General features: G+C 39.5%; 1 protein-coding gene across 48 annotated transcripts in view; it reads right to left on the minus strand.

The window, feature by feature from the left end:
- The window catches only part of PARD3 (par-3 family cell polarity regulator), a 579141-nt gene that overhangs the window by 467397 nt on the left and 94365 nt on the right, over positions 1-17379 (minus strand). Inside the window, exon 3 of one of the 48 annotated variants that reach the window (XM_086334608.1) lies at positions 7359-11849. The exons of 43 other annotated variants lie outside the window; for them this stretch is intronic. In XM_086334608.1, the coding sequence (XP_086190734.1) occupies positions 7359-7499 (141 nt within the window). In that variant the 5' untranslated portion in view covers positions 7500-11849. Of the gene's footprint in view, positions 1-7358; positions 11850-17379 lie in introns of those variants that run through there. 4 more of the 48 variants (XM_086334619.1, XM_086334611.1, XM_086334621.1 and 1 more) reach the window with 4 other exon arrangements.

Raw genomic sequence — 17379 nt, forward strand, 5'->3', positions numbered from 1 at the left:
AGTACATCATGAGAAATGCTGGGCTGGAGGAAGCACAAGCTGGAATCAAGATTGCCAGGAGAAATATCAATAACCTCAGATATGCAGATGACACTACCTTTATGGCAGAAAGTGAAGAAGAACTAAACAGCCTCTTGATGAAAGTGAAAGAGGAGAGTGAAAAAGTTGGCTTAAAGCTCAACATTCAGAAAACTAAGATCATACATTCTGGTCCCATCACTTCATGGGAAATAGATGGAGAAACAGTGGCTGACTTTATTTTTCTGGGCTCCAAAATCACTGCATATGGTGATTACAGCCATGAAATTAAAAGACGCTTACTCCTTGGAAGGAAAGCTATGACCAACCTAGACAGCATATTAAAAAGCAGAGACACTACTTTGCCAACAAAGGTCTGTCTAGTCAAGGCTATGGTTTTTCCAGTAGTCATGTACGGATGTGAGAGTTGGACTATAAAGAAAGCTGAGTGCCAAAGAATTGATGCTTTTGAACTGTGGTGTTGGAGAAGACTCTTGAGAGTCCCTTGGACTGCAAGGAGATCCAACCAGTCCTTCCTAAAGGAGATCAGTCCTGGGTGTTCATTGGAAGGACTGATGTTGAAGCCAAAATTCTAATACTTTGGCCACCTGATGCCAAGAGCTGACTCATTTGAAAAGACCCTGATGCTGGGAAAGATTGAGGGCAGGAGGAGAAGGGGACAACAGAGGATGAGATGGTTGGATGGAATCACCGATTCAATAGACATGGGTTTGGGTGGACTCCGGGAGTTGGTGATGGACAGGGAGGCCTGGCGTGCTGAGGTTCATGCGGTTGCAAAAAGTTGGACATGACTGAGCGACTGAAGTGAACTGAACTCCTCCATAAACTTCAAAAAACTTAAAAAAAAAAAAAAAAAAAAACCTTGAAAGTTTGTTTGGCTCTTGATAGTTAGAACACAGTCCTAAAAAACATTTAAAAATTGTTTTACTCTTTGCATCATAGTAATATGTATTTCAAGCTTCATGTGAAAATTAAATTCAAAAAAATTTTAAAACCAAGAGCCAATGGGTTAGGAGAAACTGGAATGGAAAAATGCTTGCCAAAATATGATTATATGTGTTTCCAAATCAGAGAGAACTGATTGTTTGAAAATGAATGTCAGTCGTTCCAGCTGTTACAAAGAGCCACACAAGCTGTTAGGCTTAAGAACTCAGGAGCAGAGTCCCTAAGGGACAGAGAAACAGGTCGCAAATTTCAAAATCAACTCGTTTTGTGGTTTTAAAGACACAGCTTGAAAATCGATATATCACTTTAAAAAAAGCTGAGTTTATTTACCTATGACTCTGATTCAAAAGGTTAACCACTCTCCCTTTCCCCAGGAACACTGTTATTCATACGCACTTCATCTTTGTTACTCGCCCTTATGATCAAGTACAAAATTGAAGACTTTTAAAAGCACAAATTAACATAAATTACAGTACATTTAGTTCACAGCCCAAAAAGGTAAACAAGGAATTTACCACCAGCCAAGCACCCAGTCACTCTCACCAGGCAACCACAGGTCCCACGTGGCAGGAACAACCATTCATTTTAATTCGACAGAGAGGACTTCTCCTTGGGAACATGTATAACCAACAGCACATAAAATATAAATCATATCCACCACATGGATGGGCTGCATTGCTTCCACCCTGTTTGAAGACACTCCTTACGTAAGAGCTGCTGCCTTTCGAAAGAACATACAACCTCCAACTACATGGCCTTAATTTTTTACTCAAAATGAGCCACATTTCATGCTGGTCCTTCTTTCTTGGTCACCAAGGCCTGCTAGGGCTGGTATTATGATGTGGTGAGGACTTCCCTGGGGGCTCAGGTGGTAAGGACTCGACCTGTAATGCAGAAGATTTGGGTACGATCCCTGGGTCAGGAAAATCCCCTGGAGAAGGGAATGGCAAGCCACTCCAGGATTCTTGCCTAGAGAATTCCATGGACAGAGGAGCCTAGCAGGCTACAGTCCACGGGGTCACAGAGAATGGGACAGGACTGAGTGACTAACACGTGTGACCTGGTGAGATGCTAACTACAGAAAGGGGTGTAGAATAAGAGAAGCTAAAGACCCTGGCCACCTCACCTGCCTCTTGAGAAATTTGTATGCAGGTCAGGAAGCAAGAGTTAGAACTGGACATGGAACAACAGACTGGTTCCAAATAGGAAAAGGAGTACGTCAAGGCTGTATATTGTCACCCTGCTTATTTAACTTATATGCAGAGTACATCATGAGAAACGCTGGGCTGGAAGAAACACAAGCTGGAATCAAGATTGCCGGGAGAAATATCAATAACCTCAGATATGCAGATGACACCACCCTTATGGCAGAAAGTGAAGAGGAACTAAAAAGCCTCTTGATGAAAGTGAAAGTGGAGAGTGAAAAGGTTGGCTTAAAGCTCAACATTCAGAAAACGAAGATCATGGCATCTGGTCCCATCACTTCATGGGAAATAGATGGGGAAACAGTGGAAACTGTGTGTCAGACTTTATTTTTCTGGGCTCCAAAATCACTGCAGATGGTGAATGCAGCCATGAAATTAAAAGATGCTTACTCCTTGGAAGGAAAGTTATGACCAACCTAGATAGCATATTCAAAAGCAGAGACATTACTTTGCCAACAAAGGTCTGTCTAGTCAAGGCTATGGTTTTTCCAGTGGTCATGTATGGATGTGAGAGTTGGACTGTGAAGAAGGCTGAGCGCCGAAGAATTCATGCTTATGAATTGTGGTGTTGGAGAAGACTCTTGAGAGTCCCTTGGACTGCAAGGGGATCCAACCAGTCCATTCTGAAGGAGATCAACCCTGGGATGTCTTTGGAAGGAATGATGCTAAAGCTGAAACTCCAGTACTTTGGGCACCTCATGCGAAGAGTTGACTCATTGGAAAAGACTCTGATGCTGGGAGGGACTGGGGGCAAGAGGAGAAAGGGACGACAGAGCATGAGATGGCTGGATGGCATCACTGACTCAATGGACGTGAGTCTCAGTGAACTCCGGGAGTTGGTGTTGGACAGGGAGGCCTAGCGTGCTGCGATTCATGGGGTCGCAAAGAGTCGGACATGACTGAGCGACTGATCTGATCTGATCTGATCTGAAAGACCCTGGCCTGTTTGATTCTTTTAGCAGTTCACTGTTCAGCAGTCTTCCTTTGCTCACCTCAAGGATGATACAATTCATCATTAACACCTACATGCATTTATTTCACTTCCCTTTATGTATTAAAAGCTCTGGATTAATCTATTCCTAAATTCAAAATTATCTCAGCCTACTTTAACTTGGCTGCTATTTTAGATCAAACTACCTAATCAAGAAATGTCAAAGGATAACTAAGGAGTACAATTAATGCTGGAACAAATCCCTCGAAAAATAACTAAAGAGAACTTGCTGCTGCTGCTGCTAAGTCACTTCAGTCGTGTCCAACTCTGTGCGATCCCATAGACGGCAGCCCACCAGGCTCCCCCGTCCCTGGGATTCTCCAGGCAAGAACACTGGAGCGGGTTGCCACCTTACTTCAATCCAAATCAAAACTCTCTCAATCTGGGGACAACGTGTTTTCACAAGAAAATGTATTCGCCCTAGAATAATGCAAGGGTATTAAATACTAAAGGTTTGTATTTTTTAAACTGATACTTTGTGTAATACCATCTGCACAGTTCATCTAATTACACAGGGTAAAGCTAAACCTAATATTAAAAAATATATAAGCTATTCTTGAAAACATGAATTGCATTTAAGTTTAGGAGCTTCTCATTAATTGAGGTTGTGAGAAAAGCAAGAATATACAACTTTTGCAACCCAAGAGTGAAAGAGAATAGAACTTGATGACATTTTATTATGTACACAGCAAAGCTATGTCACAAAACTCATCAAGAACACACTTCTTCCCACCTGGGTGACATCAGCAGCACTCTTTTCTGCTATGATTAGAAAAACTATTCTGGTAACAAAAAAACAAAAACAAAAAATTCTTCCAAGTTATCCACACATATACATTCTATTTCTAAATCATTCCCTCTTTAAAAAAAAAAAAAAAAGTGGCTACATTTTATGAAATAAGAGAACCACTACATATTCCTAACTTGTTAAATATTTTCCAAGTAGTTTTCTCAAAAGCACTGAACAAGGACATATGTTTTAGTGTTTTACAATACAGTGCTATACGTCAAATTACTCTGGACATAACTGCAGTCTCTCACTGATGAGCACTGGCACTGTCTATCGTTAAGGAATGGTTGGTATAAGAAGACAACTTCATTCAACCAGAGCTACACTTTGACCAACTGTGATCCTTCTACAAGTCACTCTTAATAGAACATGGAAAAAGACTTAGCATGTTATCTTCACACACACACTATAGATAAAATAATTTTCTACTCTGTTTGAATACAAAATCCACGCAATTTCCTTTGCTTTGTACCTGAAGATAACCAATAAACGGATCCAAAATAACTACCTTCAGGCCCTAAAAGACCAAGGCAACTTTATTCTAAGGTCTTTGCCTTCTACTTAAAAATGAAGGCTCTTTAGCAGATAAAATACATGTCTATATAACCTAAGGCTCTTAAAGTTCCTTTTTGTTGAATTAAAAAACCATCTAACTTTCTGAGTTAGCTTCCTTGTTATTCCATCATTAATCATTAAGCAGAATGTGTCATTCTGCTGACTTTTGAGTCTACATGCTGATTTTCTATATACTCAGGATGGAGAAGTAAGTCAGCATAGAGACAGAGACACACAGATGACTGACAGCAATGATGGTGTCATAGCAAATGACAGACATCCACACACTGGGCCACACACAGATCCTGGAGGCACAAATTCTGACCACTGACTCCAAAAACCTTGGTTGTGTTTTTGCTGAGACAGATTTTCAACCACACACACTAAACTGCTTTGCCTTGTGAGCCCAGTAAACTGGCCACTACACAACATTTCTGCTTAGTTTTTTTGCACTTAATATGAGATCTTAATTCCCTTGACAAGTCTCAAAGGTTTACACTCTTGTCCTAACCATTACTACCCCCTCCCCCCACCCACAACCAAAAGTATACAAAACCCTGATTTTGAAACCTATGGAAACCTTTCCTAAAGCAAAACAATGCAGGAATCTGAAATTATATGGCTGCTGACATTTCACACACTGGCTTCAAGGAGAGAAACAAGGTTCTGAGGAGGCGATGTGTCTTCCTTGGGGGGAGGGTAGGTGCCTTTCTTGGTCAAGAGCGTCACCAACTGTACATACAAGATGACCCAGGAACTCTGCATAGGAATCTGAACTCATCACCAATACAGCTGACATGCCCGTGCATCCTCCAAAAAACCAAGTCTTTTTCATCTTTAACGTGAAAAAGTAACCTCATCTTCCCCGACAGGTTGGAATGTAATCACTTAAACACATGTTTACCAGAGCAGAACACCATCACTATTATTACCACCACTGGAACCACAAGCAATTAGAATGCGTTTCAGGCAGGAAGTTAGAAATGCTCAGCAGAATTTAATTAGACAAATTGGATTTTGGCGGAGAACTGGAGGTGAACACCCTACTTCTGTAAACAATGCGTGGAATCGTTAATGACAAGACAGGGTGCTCCTGTTGAAATTCTCAAGCACAGAATGCTGTCACACAGGTCCCACCCTCAAGTTCAAGCAGAGTTTTCAACTCTGTACTTCCTCGAGGATGTAGAGAAAAGATTCTGACATCTGAATCAGCGCCCTTGATTTCCTCATTAATTTCTCATCTTCTTTTATGTACACTCTACGTAGAAAGTTTAATTTCTTAAAAACAGGTTTTAATCTGTGTCCGCAATTCAAATTACACTGATCTGTGCATAAATAACTAGGAAAAAAAAATCAGGATTGTTGAGAATCCCTAATCAACAAACATCTACTATGGCTGTGATTTCTGCAGGAGAAAATAGGTTAGTGATTTGGAATGTCTTAGACTTGATTCGTATCTGAAATGTCAACGTTCTTCATGGTAAAAAGGAAAAGAAGGGAAAAAAGAAGAAATTAAAATTACTCAATATTAGCAGTCAGGTCCAAAATAAAGATCAAAGTGATGGTACATACTAACATGAGTTTTCACTGTCCAGTCCTACAAACCACTGAGAGATGTTCCGAAACACACATCCTTCAGAAAGTATCCAAATAAATATCACATATTTGAGCTGGGTCTGAACTGTATGAAGGAAGTTGTTCTGAAGAACTTCTCTGTAATGTTAAAAGCACAATTCTTCCCCTAGTAGTGGTGTGGATATTACCACTGCTTCTTAATGGAGCTCAAAAATAACCATTCTACAAAAGACCACTGGAGGGCACACATAACCCAGGGCCCTTGTCCAAAAATAAATGATGAAGTAAAAAGAAAATCACATTCTATGTGAGATGTTAGTTGACTTTTTATTCAATTATTACTGTTCTTTGGTAACTGAAAGGGAGCTCCAAAAATATTAACATTAAGAGGAGGAATCTTTTCAATCCTAATAGACAACATTATTTTAAAAATTCTATGTACTATTCTATGTACTATTTTGGGCTTCCCTGGAATCCGCCTACAATGCAAGAGACCTGGGTTTGATCCCTGGATTGGGAAGATCCCCTATAGGAGGGCATGGCAACCCACTCCGGTATTCTTGCCTGGAGAATCCCCATGGACAGAGGAGCTTGGCTGACTACAGTTCATGGGGTCACAAAGAGGTGGACATGACTGAGCGACTAAGCACAGCACAGCACACAGCACACATGTATTCTTTTAACAGCCGGTAAGTTACAGTATAACACATATATAGTAAAACTAAACAAGAAAGCACACAGCCAGAATCGCTTCCTATCATTTTTTATATTCCCAAGGAGTAGCCTCCAATTATTTTTTTAATATAAAAAATATTCTTTTAATTTAAGTTTAATTCCATACAGTCCTATAGAACAATATTCCTATGAAAGTATATAAACACTAATTTGCATTCAGTGTAATATTTTGTTTATGCACAAAAGTCAACTAATCCTTTCAGTGAGATGTTTTGGTACTATGAGAGTCTTCATTGAAACAAACTTTTAGGAGAAGAATTCATATTAGGAATCAGAATCTTCTGATACCATGACAACTTTGTGTTGTAACAGTGAATAATTTAAACCCATGTAATAAATGAACACACACAAATAATACACATCCATTAACTGATGGATGGCGCAGAAAATAGCAATGTTTTTGAAACCTTGAAAGAATTTTCAAATTAAATTTTCAAATCAAATTTTCAAAGCTTTTCTCAAAAGTTTCAACTACTTTCAACTCCAAAGGAAACTTGAAGAGATCAGAAATTTCTGTACCAACCTGCCTTTTGCTGATTTCTGAAGTGGCTCTTTTAAGGTTCAATGACCTTGCAAATCTCAGGGCCTTCACTGAATCTTTCCGAGAGGTTCCAGAAAAGGAGTAATATCTCTTTGCAGGTTTCCTTGTCAATCTGTCTGCCATCTCAGTCCATCAGAAGGCAAAAATCCACAGTGACTCAGGTTCCAAAACTAACTACAGGAAAAAACAAAAATGATCCCCCAAACCCAGATATAAGCCCTGTGTTTCGCTCAGTCCTCTAGAAAGGGCAACAAATGAGAGACAGGTGGGAAACACAGGAAAGAACCCTTTCCATATATGTAAGCCCCCAGGAAGACGAGAGCTTTGCATAGGGCAGGGAGACCAAGCACACGGCTTCCTCTGCACCAGACGAAAACACCCTCCACCAGTTAAACAGTCCAGAAGTACTTGTCAGGAGTGACACAGGGTGTAACAACACACCTAGGAGTCAGCAAGGTGTGAGTAAACACAGCAGGTTCAGAGAAGTCTCTTTAACTCATTCCTTGCCAAAACAGACAGCTGGTGCCAGGACAGGACGGAGCCCCAACCCCTACTTCAAAGGCAGAGCCCTCTTAATTAGCAAACACTGTTTTCTAAACTCCTCGAACATTCTCTTCTTCCAATGAATGAGAACTGAAGCGATCCAATGCTCAAATACTTTTACCCAGAAAAGTATAGGACAAAAGAGTCACAGGAGAAATGAACAGGAGTCTGGAATACCTGTCCTCTGCCCCAGAAAGGAGAGGAGGGTGTTTTACATCCTTTCCAAAGGCAGCATCATACCTTCAGCTTGTCTCAAGTCCAGCTGAATGAAGCTTGAGTGGGAGGAGGGGTCAGGAAAATGAACGATGAAAACTCAGAGAACTCAATCACAAATATTCACAACACAATGAATGTTCCTGGCATGGTTAATACTAGAGTCTCCCACAAAACTCAGTGCTGTGGGACACACACAGCCTAACCCAAGGACTGAAAGGAAGTGCAGTCAAGGCAATATTTTTAAACTTAGCTCATAATCCTAAGAGTTCATTTTTGTAACAAGTGGTGTAACATTATTGTTTTTAAAAACACACATATACCAATCATTAAAGAAACTACATAACTGTAAAAACTACATAACCAAACATTAGATTATACCAGAATATATAGCTGATAAATCATACAAGTACAAGAACTTTAATGGGGACAATACTAAACAAAGCAATCATCTGCTATGTCAAATGAAGGTAGAATTATCTTTACTTAAGGCTGCCGCTCTGTAAGAGGGAAAGTCAGAAATGGCACACAGGATTAGAACCTTTCATCTTCCTGTTTTACAATGGATGGTGAAAAGTAAGCATTTGTCTATTCCCTTCAATATCTCAAGTTCTGCCTGGAATGGAAGGGGTGCTCAAAAAACACATCTGAGCTAAATTTAAAAAAATGATGCTGTTATTAAAAAAAGAAAATGTAAGCACAGCTAGGTTTCAGTCTCAAGTTCCTAGAACTGAGAAATCTCTGCCAACACTACACACTGCTGCTAATAACAAAATGCCTGAGAGCAGTCAGCATTGGACTATCCCCTTAAAAAGAAGTGTTGCTTCATATTTTATAAGAAATTAAGCAATCTATTGGGCATTTCAATGGAGGGACTATCAAAATTCTGAAATACAGGATACAGATTATAGGATCCCGCTATTCCAAGTGAGTTTCTGATTTTAACTACGTGCTTTTATTGTATTAAATAAGCTCTTTCCTAGGAGACAATCATGTCCAGACCATCTAAGATCAAATGGTTACAGCATTCACACATTTCTGTGCATGTCTTAGAAATAATACTACCAGTCTTGTGTCTGAGGCGTCATCTCCCTGAGCTGTCTCTTTATAGCCTTTTACACTCAGTTGTTTTCCTCAATATCTAAACCTAAAGTTATTCTAATTCAAACGTTTTGACTCAGAAGAATTTAAGGAGTTTCTTTTCCACATTTTAATACTAATTTCTAATTAAAATGTTACTAGTATTTTCCATCACAGTGAAGGCAAGCAATAAGATGAGAGTGTGCAATCTTGGAGGAACCAATAAAGGTGACCAGAATGACTGCAAACTTTGCCACATGGAAATACTATTTGTCACACGCCTTTAGATACCATCTATTCTATGTAGTAGCTATTTCCAAATTCATATCTCCAACTACGATCTTCCCCTTGAGCTTCAGAATTATATGTCCAATGACCTACTGATGTCAAGTAGGTCAATGTCAGTGTCTGTTTGGATGTCTCACAGGCATTGCAAAATCAGTTCAGTGTCTCAACAGGAAGAAGACTTGACTGTCCCCAACCCTGAATCCTTATTCCACTTGTGACATCTTCCATGTATATGAAATGGAACCTCTGTATACCCATCTTGCTCCAGTTAAGACTCTTAAATCATTCTCAATATATCTTCTTTGCCCTCACTCCTCACACCTAGAATGCATTCTTCCCAAATCCACCTTCTAAAATTATCTCTCTGTGTCACCTCTCAGTTTCACAGTTTAATGGCTTTCTATTGAATTTAGTAGCTTAATGTAGTCCTCAATACCCGCCTTCCTCTCCAACCCCACCATTTCCCCTCTCCCAGCCGCTCACTGCAACCCAGCCACACTCATCCCCTTCAGATCCCACATCCTTTTTTCCATTTCAGGTTGCTGCTCCCTCTACCTCCGGCTGCTCCCTCTGCCTCTGGCTATTCCCAGATCTGCTCCTTCTCATTCACTGAAATCAGCACACCTGTGTCCTGAGAGCTGTCCTTCCCACCCATGCTCCACTACAGCCAAGACTCACTGTCTTCAGGGTCTCTTTTTCTCACTGCAAGGAGAGCTTTGTGAGATAAGAGGACATCATACCACAAATATGCCCTCAGTACCTCCATCTGTTTCTCCAGTATATTAGAGACTGAAAAGCATTTGTTGAATGGGCATCAGAAGGATGAAATGAATGAAGAAATGAGTGAATCTGTAAGATCTGCTTAACCTTTGTTCAAACAGATGCTGTAATCTTAGTCTTACATAGGAACATGGGGCATCAATAATTGTGATAATAATCATTTTGATAATCATTGTGATACAATTACACATGACAAAACTTTTGGCATTTGAATACTCATATAAGATTACATACAAGTAGTCTGACAAAATTAAATACAGTAGTTAAAATCAATATTTTTGCTAGCTAAACTAGCCTCTTTCTCCAACCCCAACCAGCAATTAAAATGTTTGTTATCTGAGGCCAGGCAGGATCCCAAGGAAGTGAAAGAGATCTGCAGGTTTAGAAAGTATATTTGGTTTTCCCACTGCTCAAACCAAGGACACTACCATACCCAACTCTCAGGGCTGATACAAAGTTACATCTCTATCCTGCTATGATATGTAGCATATGAGGGTTCAGTTTTATTAGTTGACTTATTTTGGAATTATAAGAGGGTCAAATGATCCACACTTTTCCTATTTTCCTCCTTTTTTACTACACAATCCAGGAAGGGAAAAAAATGCTACTTTCTACATGATTTCTATCCTTTATTAATAGTTGCATGAATGAATAGGATGATCATGTTTATCATTTATAATTACTTCTCCAAAATCATTCAGAAAATATCAATGAGGAAGAAGCCAACAGTCACCAACCTTCCTCCTTTTTTTCCTTTTTGTGATGATAACAGTTTATTGTACATGTGAAAAGTTGAATTTTATACATTGCACTTGAGATATGAGAGAAAGGAAAACCTACACAAAACATTTTAAAAGATGAAAGTTGTTATAAAATACCTTTTCACAGCATTTATTCAGGAGTACTTGTTTTGAGATGTGCTGTTTTTTCTGGAGAACTGTCAGTGTTGGCCAAGTAATATCTTAAAACCATAAACAAGGCCTTCCTTCCTGTCCTTCCCCAGCTTGAGATGTAACTGACATATGACATTATGTAAGTTTAAGGTGTACAAAGTGTTGATTTGATGCACTGATTATACTGCAAAACAATTACCACTGGAGTATTAGTAACATTTGTATCACAGCACATAATTACCATACCTTTCTTGGGTGAGAACATTTAAAATCTACTGTCAGTAGCAACATTCAAGCATGTAATACAATATTACTAGCTCTAATCATTATGTTGTTCTTATTCATCTTAACTGTGTACCCTTTAACCAACATCACCCCTTTTTTTTCTCCCACTTTCCAGCCCCTAGTAACCACCATTCTTTTAATCTCTGCTTCTGCAGGTTTGGCTTTTTTTTGGTTTCCATATACAAATGAGATCGTACAATACATATTTGTCTTTCTCTGACTTACTTCACTTAGCACAAATTCCCTATGGTCCACCCATGTTGTCACAGACGATGGGATTTTCTTCTTCCTTACGGCTGAATAGTACTCCTGTGAGTGTCTGTGTGCGTGTAAACGCTCTTTTGTCCATTCATCCATGGATGACACTGGGGTTGTTTCTATATCTTGGCAACTGTGAATAATATAGTACAATGAACATGGGAGGGCGGATATCATTTCAAGACAGTGTTTTCATTTGATTTACATAAACACCCAGAGGAAGGATTGCTGGATACTTTGGTAATTTTAGTTTTGATTTTTTGAGAGTTTTACATGCAGTTTTTCCCTGCAGCTACACCGGTTTACATTCCCACCAACAGTGAACAAGGCCTCGGTCTCCCTTTACCCCACATTCCCACCAAAACCTGCTGTCTCCTGTTTTCTGATACCAGCCACTCTGACAGGCGTGAGCTGATGCTGTGGTTTTGAGTTGTGTTTCCCTAATGATCAGTCATGTTGAGTACATGTTCGATACCTGATGGTAATTCTGCATGTCTTCTTTGGGAAAATATCTATTCATTTCCTCAGTCCATTACTTGACCCAGTTGGGTTTTGTTTTTGGTGTTCTTTTTTTAGTTATTTGAGTTATTAGATAAATGGTTTCCAAATATTTTTTCCCATTCTGTAGGTTGCATTTTCCTAATATTGGTAGTTTCCTTTGCTGAGCAGAAACTTTTTAATTTGATATATTCCTACTCATTTATTTTGCTTTTTGTTGCCTTTGCTTTTGATGTCAAAACTTTTGGTTTGTTTGTAAGAAAATAACCTATTTCCCCCCTCAGCTATCCCTGAGCATCTATTTCGTACCAAGTTCTCTTCAAATTGATAGAAATACTAAAGTAAGTAAATAAAAATGAATATCTATAGAAATTATTTTTATAAAACAAATACCTAAGATAGCCCAGCTTATATGTTTGTTTTTGAATCATTAGAAGGTGGTATTTAAGAATGAATAGTTACCCTAATCCAAAGATGGTAGCAGCAACAGTGATCAAGGATGATCAAATTACCGTTTCCTGTGGTCTTATTTTTGCCAAGCACAATGCTGAAACCTTAACACAAATTCTCAGGTTTAAACTTAATACAAACTTACAAGGTAATACAATTACTATTCACCATTTAGAGATGGGAAAACTGAGATTACAGAGATTAAATACTTTGCCAAAGGTCATAAAGAAGTCAAGATTTACCACAGGTCATTAAGAAGTCAGGCCAGGATTCAGACAGGAGCACTGTAGCCTCTTAGCCACCCCCCAGCAGCCACCCCCAAGATGCCCCTTGCTGATGAAGCAATAGAAAAGCAACACGCAGCAGACCAGGGAAGCCAGCCCCAGCCTACCGTTAACAATGATAACCTACCCCCACTCCCCCTGACTCACCGGTGGCCCCAGCCAAGCTAAGTCCTCAAAGCCTCCCCCAGGAAGGCTGCCCAGCCATGATTCCACAGGCAGCCCCCACCAGCAAAGGTCCTACTGCTTCCGTCCCCCTCAGCTAACTCCCCTCACCCACCACCACCTCGGATACACCTGGCCCTGTGCTCCCCGACCCACCCACCCACAAACTAATGAGCAGTGGGTGAACCAGTACTCACGAAATAATTAAATGTTGGGAAATAATCCCTTCGAATTAATTAATTAGACATTTGGTGCTCTGTTGGCATTTAATTTAAATATTTTCTTATTTAGAACCTAACTCAAATAAATCCATTTAGGAGGAAATTAATCAAGTCATCTAGTCAAATAAAGTCTATTTATACAAATTATTTCAATTTCAAGTTAGCAAAGTCTTTAAATCATCGCTATGCCAATTCACACACAAGTTTTGTTTTTGGGGTTTGTTTTTTTTTTTTTTAAGAAAAAAAAAGGATGTTCCTATTATAACCTAAATTTAGAACTGACTAATGCTCTCTTCATATTGGAATTAGGCAGAAGGAGAACTACAGAGAAAGTGAAAAAAAGAAAGTAACAAAATCTCCAGTTATTCACCTATTCCACCCTCAGAGATAACTATTTCAATTGGTCCCTTAAAACCTTTCCAAAGATGTATAATTATTTTCATTAAAATTAGACTATATTTTCAATGCTGTTTTACTCTGATTTTTTAACAGTTTTATATCAGATTCACACATTTATCTGTGCTTTGGTTCCAAATATTCACCTGACAAACTGATCCTCCAGGGCACCTCAACCAGCTAACGTCAGGACTAAATCCTGATCCCCCACCTGGGTCCCCTCCAACACTCCTGACCTTGGGGAATAATCCCACCATTAAATTTACCTATTAAGCTACCTCAGATCTGCCTATGTACCTACTTCCCACTTCACCACCAGATCCAGCCTCCATCCATCTCCCATCCCCCACAAAGCCCACCAACTGGCCCCTGGGACCACTATGCCTCCTGTTCATTCATTCCTTTCCACTATGACTCCTGTTCATTCATTCCTTTTTTACCTTTTTGCCAAACCACCCAGTTTCTAGGATCTTAGCTCCCCACCCAGGGATAGAACCTATAACTCACTGCTTTGTAAGCGCAAAATTTTAACCAGTGGACTATCAGGGAAATTCGCCCATTCATTCTTGACACATTCAACTGGGGATATTTCTCAAATGTAAATCTGAACACCTAACACTTCCTTGTTCTCACCTGGCTATCCTTCAAATTCCAGCTCACTCACATTTTTTTTAAGTATTGTTTCCCCCTGAGCATGGTCAGGGGACTTTAACCACGTATTTCACAGGACCGTTCTTTTTCTTCAAAATCATTATCTATCAGTAAGTCTGACTCTCATAATAGATCCTAAGCCCCAAGAAAGCAGAAACTACATCTACTTGTGTGTTCAACAATGTACCATGGCACTAAGCACAATGTCTGACACACAACAGGTGCTCAGTCAATAAATAGGTTAAATTAACTAAGAATAATTTTTAAAAATATATACCAAAAGCCTTATCCTTCAAGGGAGATTATTACATGTGTTGTCTTTTCATTATTACTATTATATTATTACTATTATTATTCAGCACCCTGGTTTGAAAACTTCTCCACTTAAGCTTTCTTCAACAGCAGGAGGGGCACTTGGCTTTGGTTCAAAAATGCAGTTTTAACTTGTCTATTCCACAAATGTCTCTGTGCTAGCTTCCACTGACAAGTGGAAATGGTTGCTTGTCCACAATGCCAATACATTTTAAAAGTTTCTTTTTCTCAATATTCTTCTACGTTAGGACACTGGCCAGCCAGACTGTCCCCCAGAGAATCCTGGCTTCTTTCCAACAAGCAGCAGACAGCTGGCTCCACAGCAACCAGCCCTTCGACAACCCGGACCCCATTCTAAACAAACAAACTCTGCAAAGAGTTGAAATTGCTATCCCATCCAACGTTCCTACAAAGAGCTAGACATGGATAAATGAAAGATATTTCCCAAGGTCATCACCAAGATAGAACCACATGACATCATCCTTGGTCAAAACAAAACTACATCCCAGTGTGACAGAGGAAATGCTTGATACCGCATCTTGAATCACCTTCAACACCGAAGACTTAGGAGAAGACAATACTGTGAGTGAGAAAGACTCTCTTCCTGCTGACTGCTCCCCCACAAAGCATCCTTCCCCAACTCTAAGTGCTGATCACGTCTGCCTGAAACATCCATTTCCACCCTTCAGTCAGTGTAAGGTGCCAGCTTGCAGGGAGAAGTAAATGCCCAGTATTCCTACCCAGACATCTATGTACCCAGTTTACTAGAGTTTACAGAGGGAATGACAGGAGGGACAGAGAACTAGGAGAAGCTCAGAGATAGTAAATAATAAATAATGGAGAGCAAATCAGGAAGAAATTCAGACAAAACATAGTGTACCGTTCAGGAAGGCTCGAGTTACCGCTGCTGTCAACCGTGCTAGAGAATGCGTGAAAGCCACTTTGGTTTTTCACAATCTGGCAGGATGTCAATGAGAAGACTGAGAATCAGATTCTGAGAGTAAACAGACCGGCGTAACAGCACGTGCAGGCTGACTCTGTACCCTGTCTGGAAGAACCAATGTCCAGAAGAGAGGAACACACACAGCACATCCTCATGCTCAACCTAACTCTAGAATATTCTGTGTCTTTGGAAATCAAACCTACTCCAGGAACCCAAGACAACCCACACTCACACCATTTTGAATACATATGGATAAGCCCTGGTATTGGAATCGTATAGGCACTGAATGAAAACTTCTCGGTGCTATGCATTGAACTTTAATAACTAAAGGATAGTGACCAAAATTACAGCTAAATAGATACTTCCATTTTCTTATGTGATCATTTGAATTATTTCCTGTTAATCCTAATTTCCCTGTTAAAAATATTTTTTCATAATTTTACAAATTCAATGACCAGGTATAAAATCTGTATCTCTGAGTTTGCCCTTTTACGGAGACTGCCAGGAGAACAAGCCAATGAAGTCTTGTCTTCACAGTTTGGGAGCAAAAACAGCACCTGGGGCACTTGAGGAGTTGTTGCTCAGTCACTGAGTTGGGTCCATCTCTTTGCAACCCCATGGACTACAGCACACCAGGCTTCCCTGTCCTTTGCTATCTCCCGGAGTTCGCTCAAACTCATGCGCATTGATTCAGTGATGTCATCCAGCCATCTCATCCTCTGTCACCCTCTTCTCCTCCTGCCCTCAAACTTTCCCAGCATCAGGGTCTTTCCAATGAGTTGGCTCACTTGAGGGGTGGAGGGTATAAAAGGCAGGAGCCCAGAGGAGTTCCAAAAAGCAGGACTGTTTTTTTTTTTAAAGAAGGATTATATTATTTAGAAGATTGCTTTTCTAACCTAAAAGCAAAATAAGTGGCAAGATTCTTAGTCAGAGAACCTGCCAAAAAAAGTTGAAAACACTCCAAGGTGATTATACAGAATCAAATTTCAGAACCATGGAAAACAGCCATGCAGCTGACTACACACAATCCCTCACTTTGAATAACTTTATCACTTCAAATAATACTTTTCTTTGAACTCAAAATAATACAACAATCACCAACAACACTCATGTGGTGCTGAGATTCTGAATTAGTTGTATTTTTTTAGTTACAACTTAAAAGTGGGTCCATGAAGATGATCCTTCAAAAACTGAAATTAATTATACACATACACATATTTGGACTTCTCTTATGGCTTAGATGGTAAAGAATCTTCCTGCAATGCACAAGACCTGAGTTCAATCCCTGGGTTGGGAAGATCCCCTGCAGAAGGCAATAGCTACCTGCTCCAGTATTCTTGTCTGGAGAATCCCATGGACAGAGGAGACTGGTGGGCTACAGTCCATTGGGTCACAAAGATTTGGACACAACTGAGTGACTAACACACATGCACACACACACACATTTAAATATTTTGGAACAAATAAAACAATGATTTAAAAATTATTTTAGTCAGTGGTATTTTTCTTTTCGAAAACTAAATTTAATCTATATGATATATAAAGTTGTCTGAAAACTTATTTCTCTTACTATATTTTAAGTATTTCTTTCTCAGGTTAAAAATATATTTTTTGACCTATAAAGGATATATAAAAAAAGATTCCAGAAAATCCAGATTCAGCATCATCAAATTTACATAAGAATATAAAATCTAAAACAGTTTATTAAGTACCCTATGATTTTAATATGCAACTGTTTTAGATCAC

The sequence above is a fragment of the Bos grunniens genome, chromosome 13 (assembly GCF_055505025.1).
Source record: "Bos grunniens cultivar Pamir isolate PY7600 chromosome 13, Bosgru_T2T1.0, whole genome shotgun sequence".
Lineage (NCBI taxonomy): Eukaryota > Metazoa > Chordata > Mammalia > Artiodactyla > Bovidae > Bos > Bos grunniens.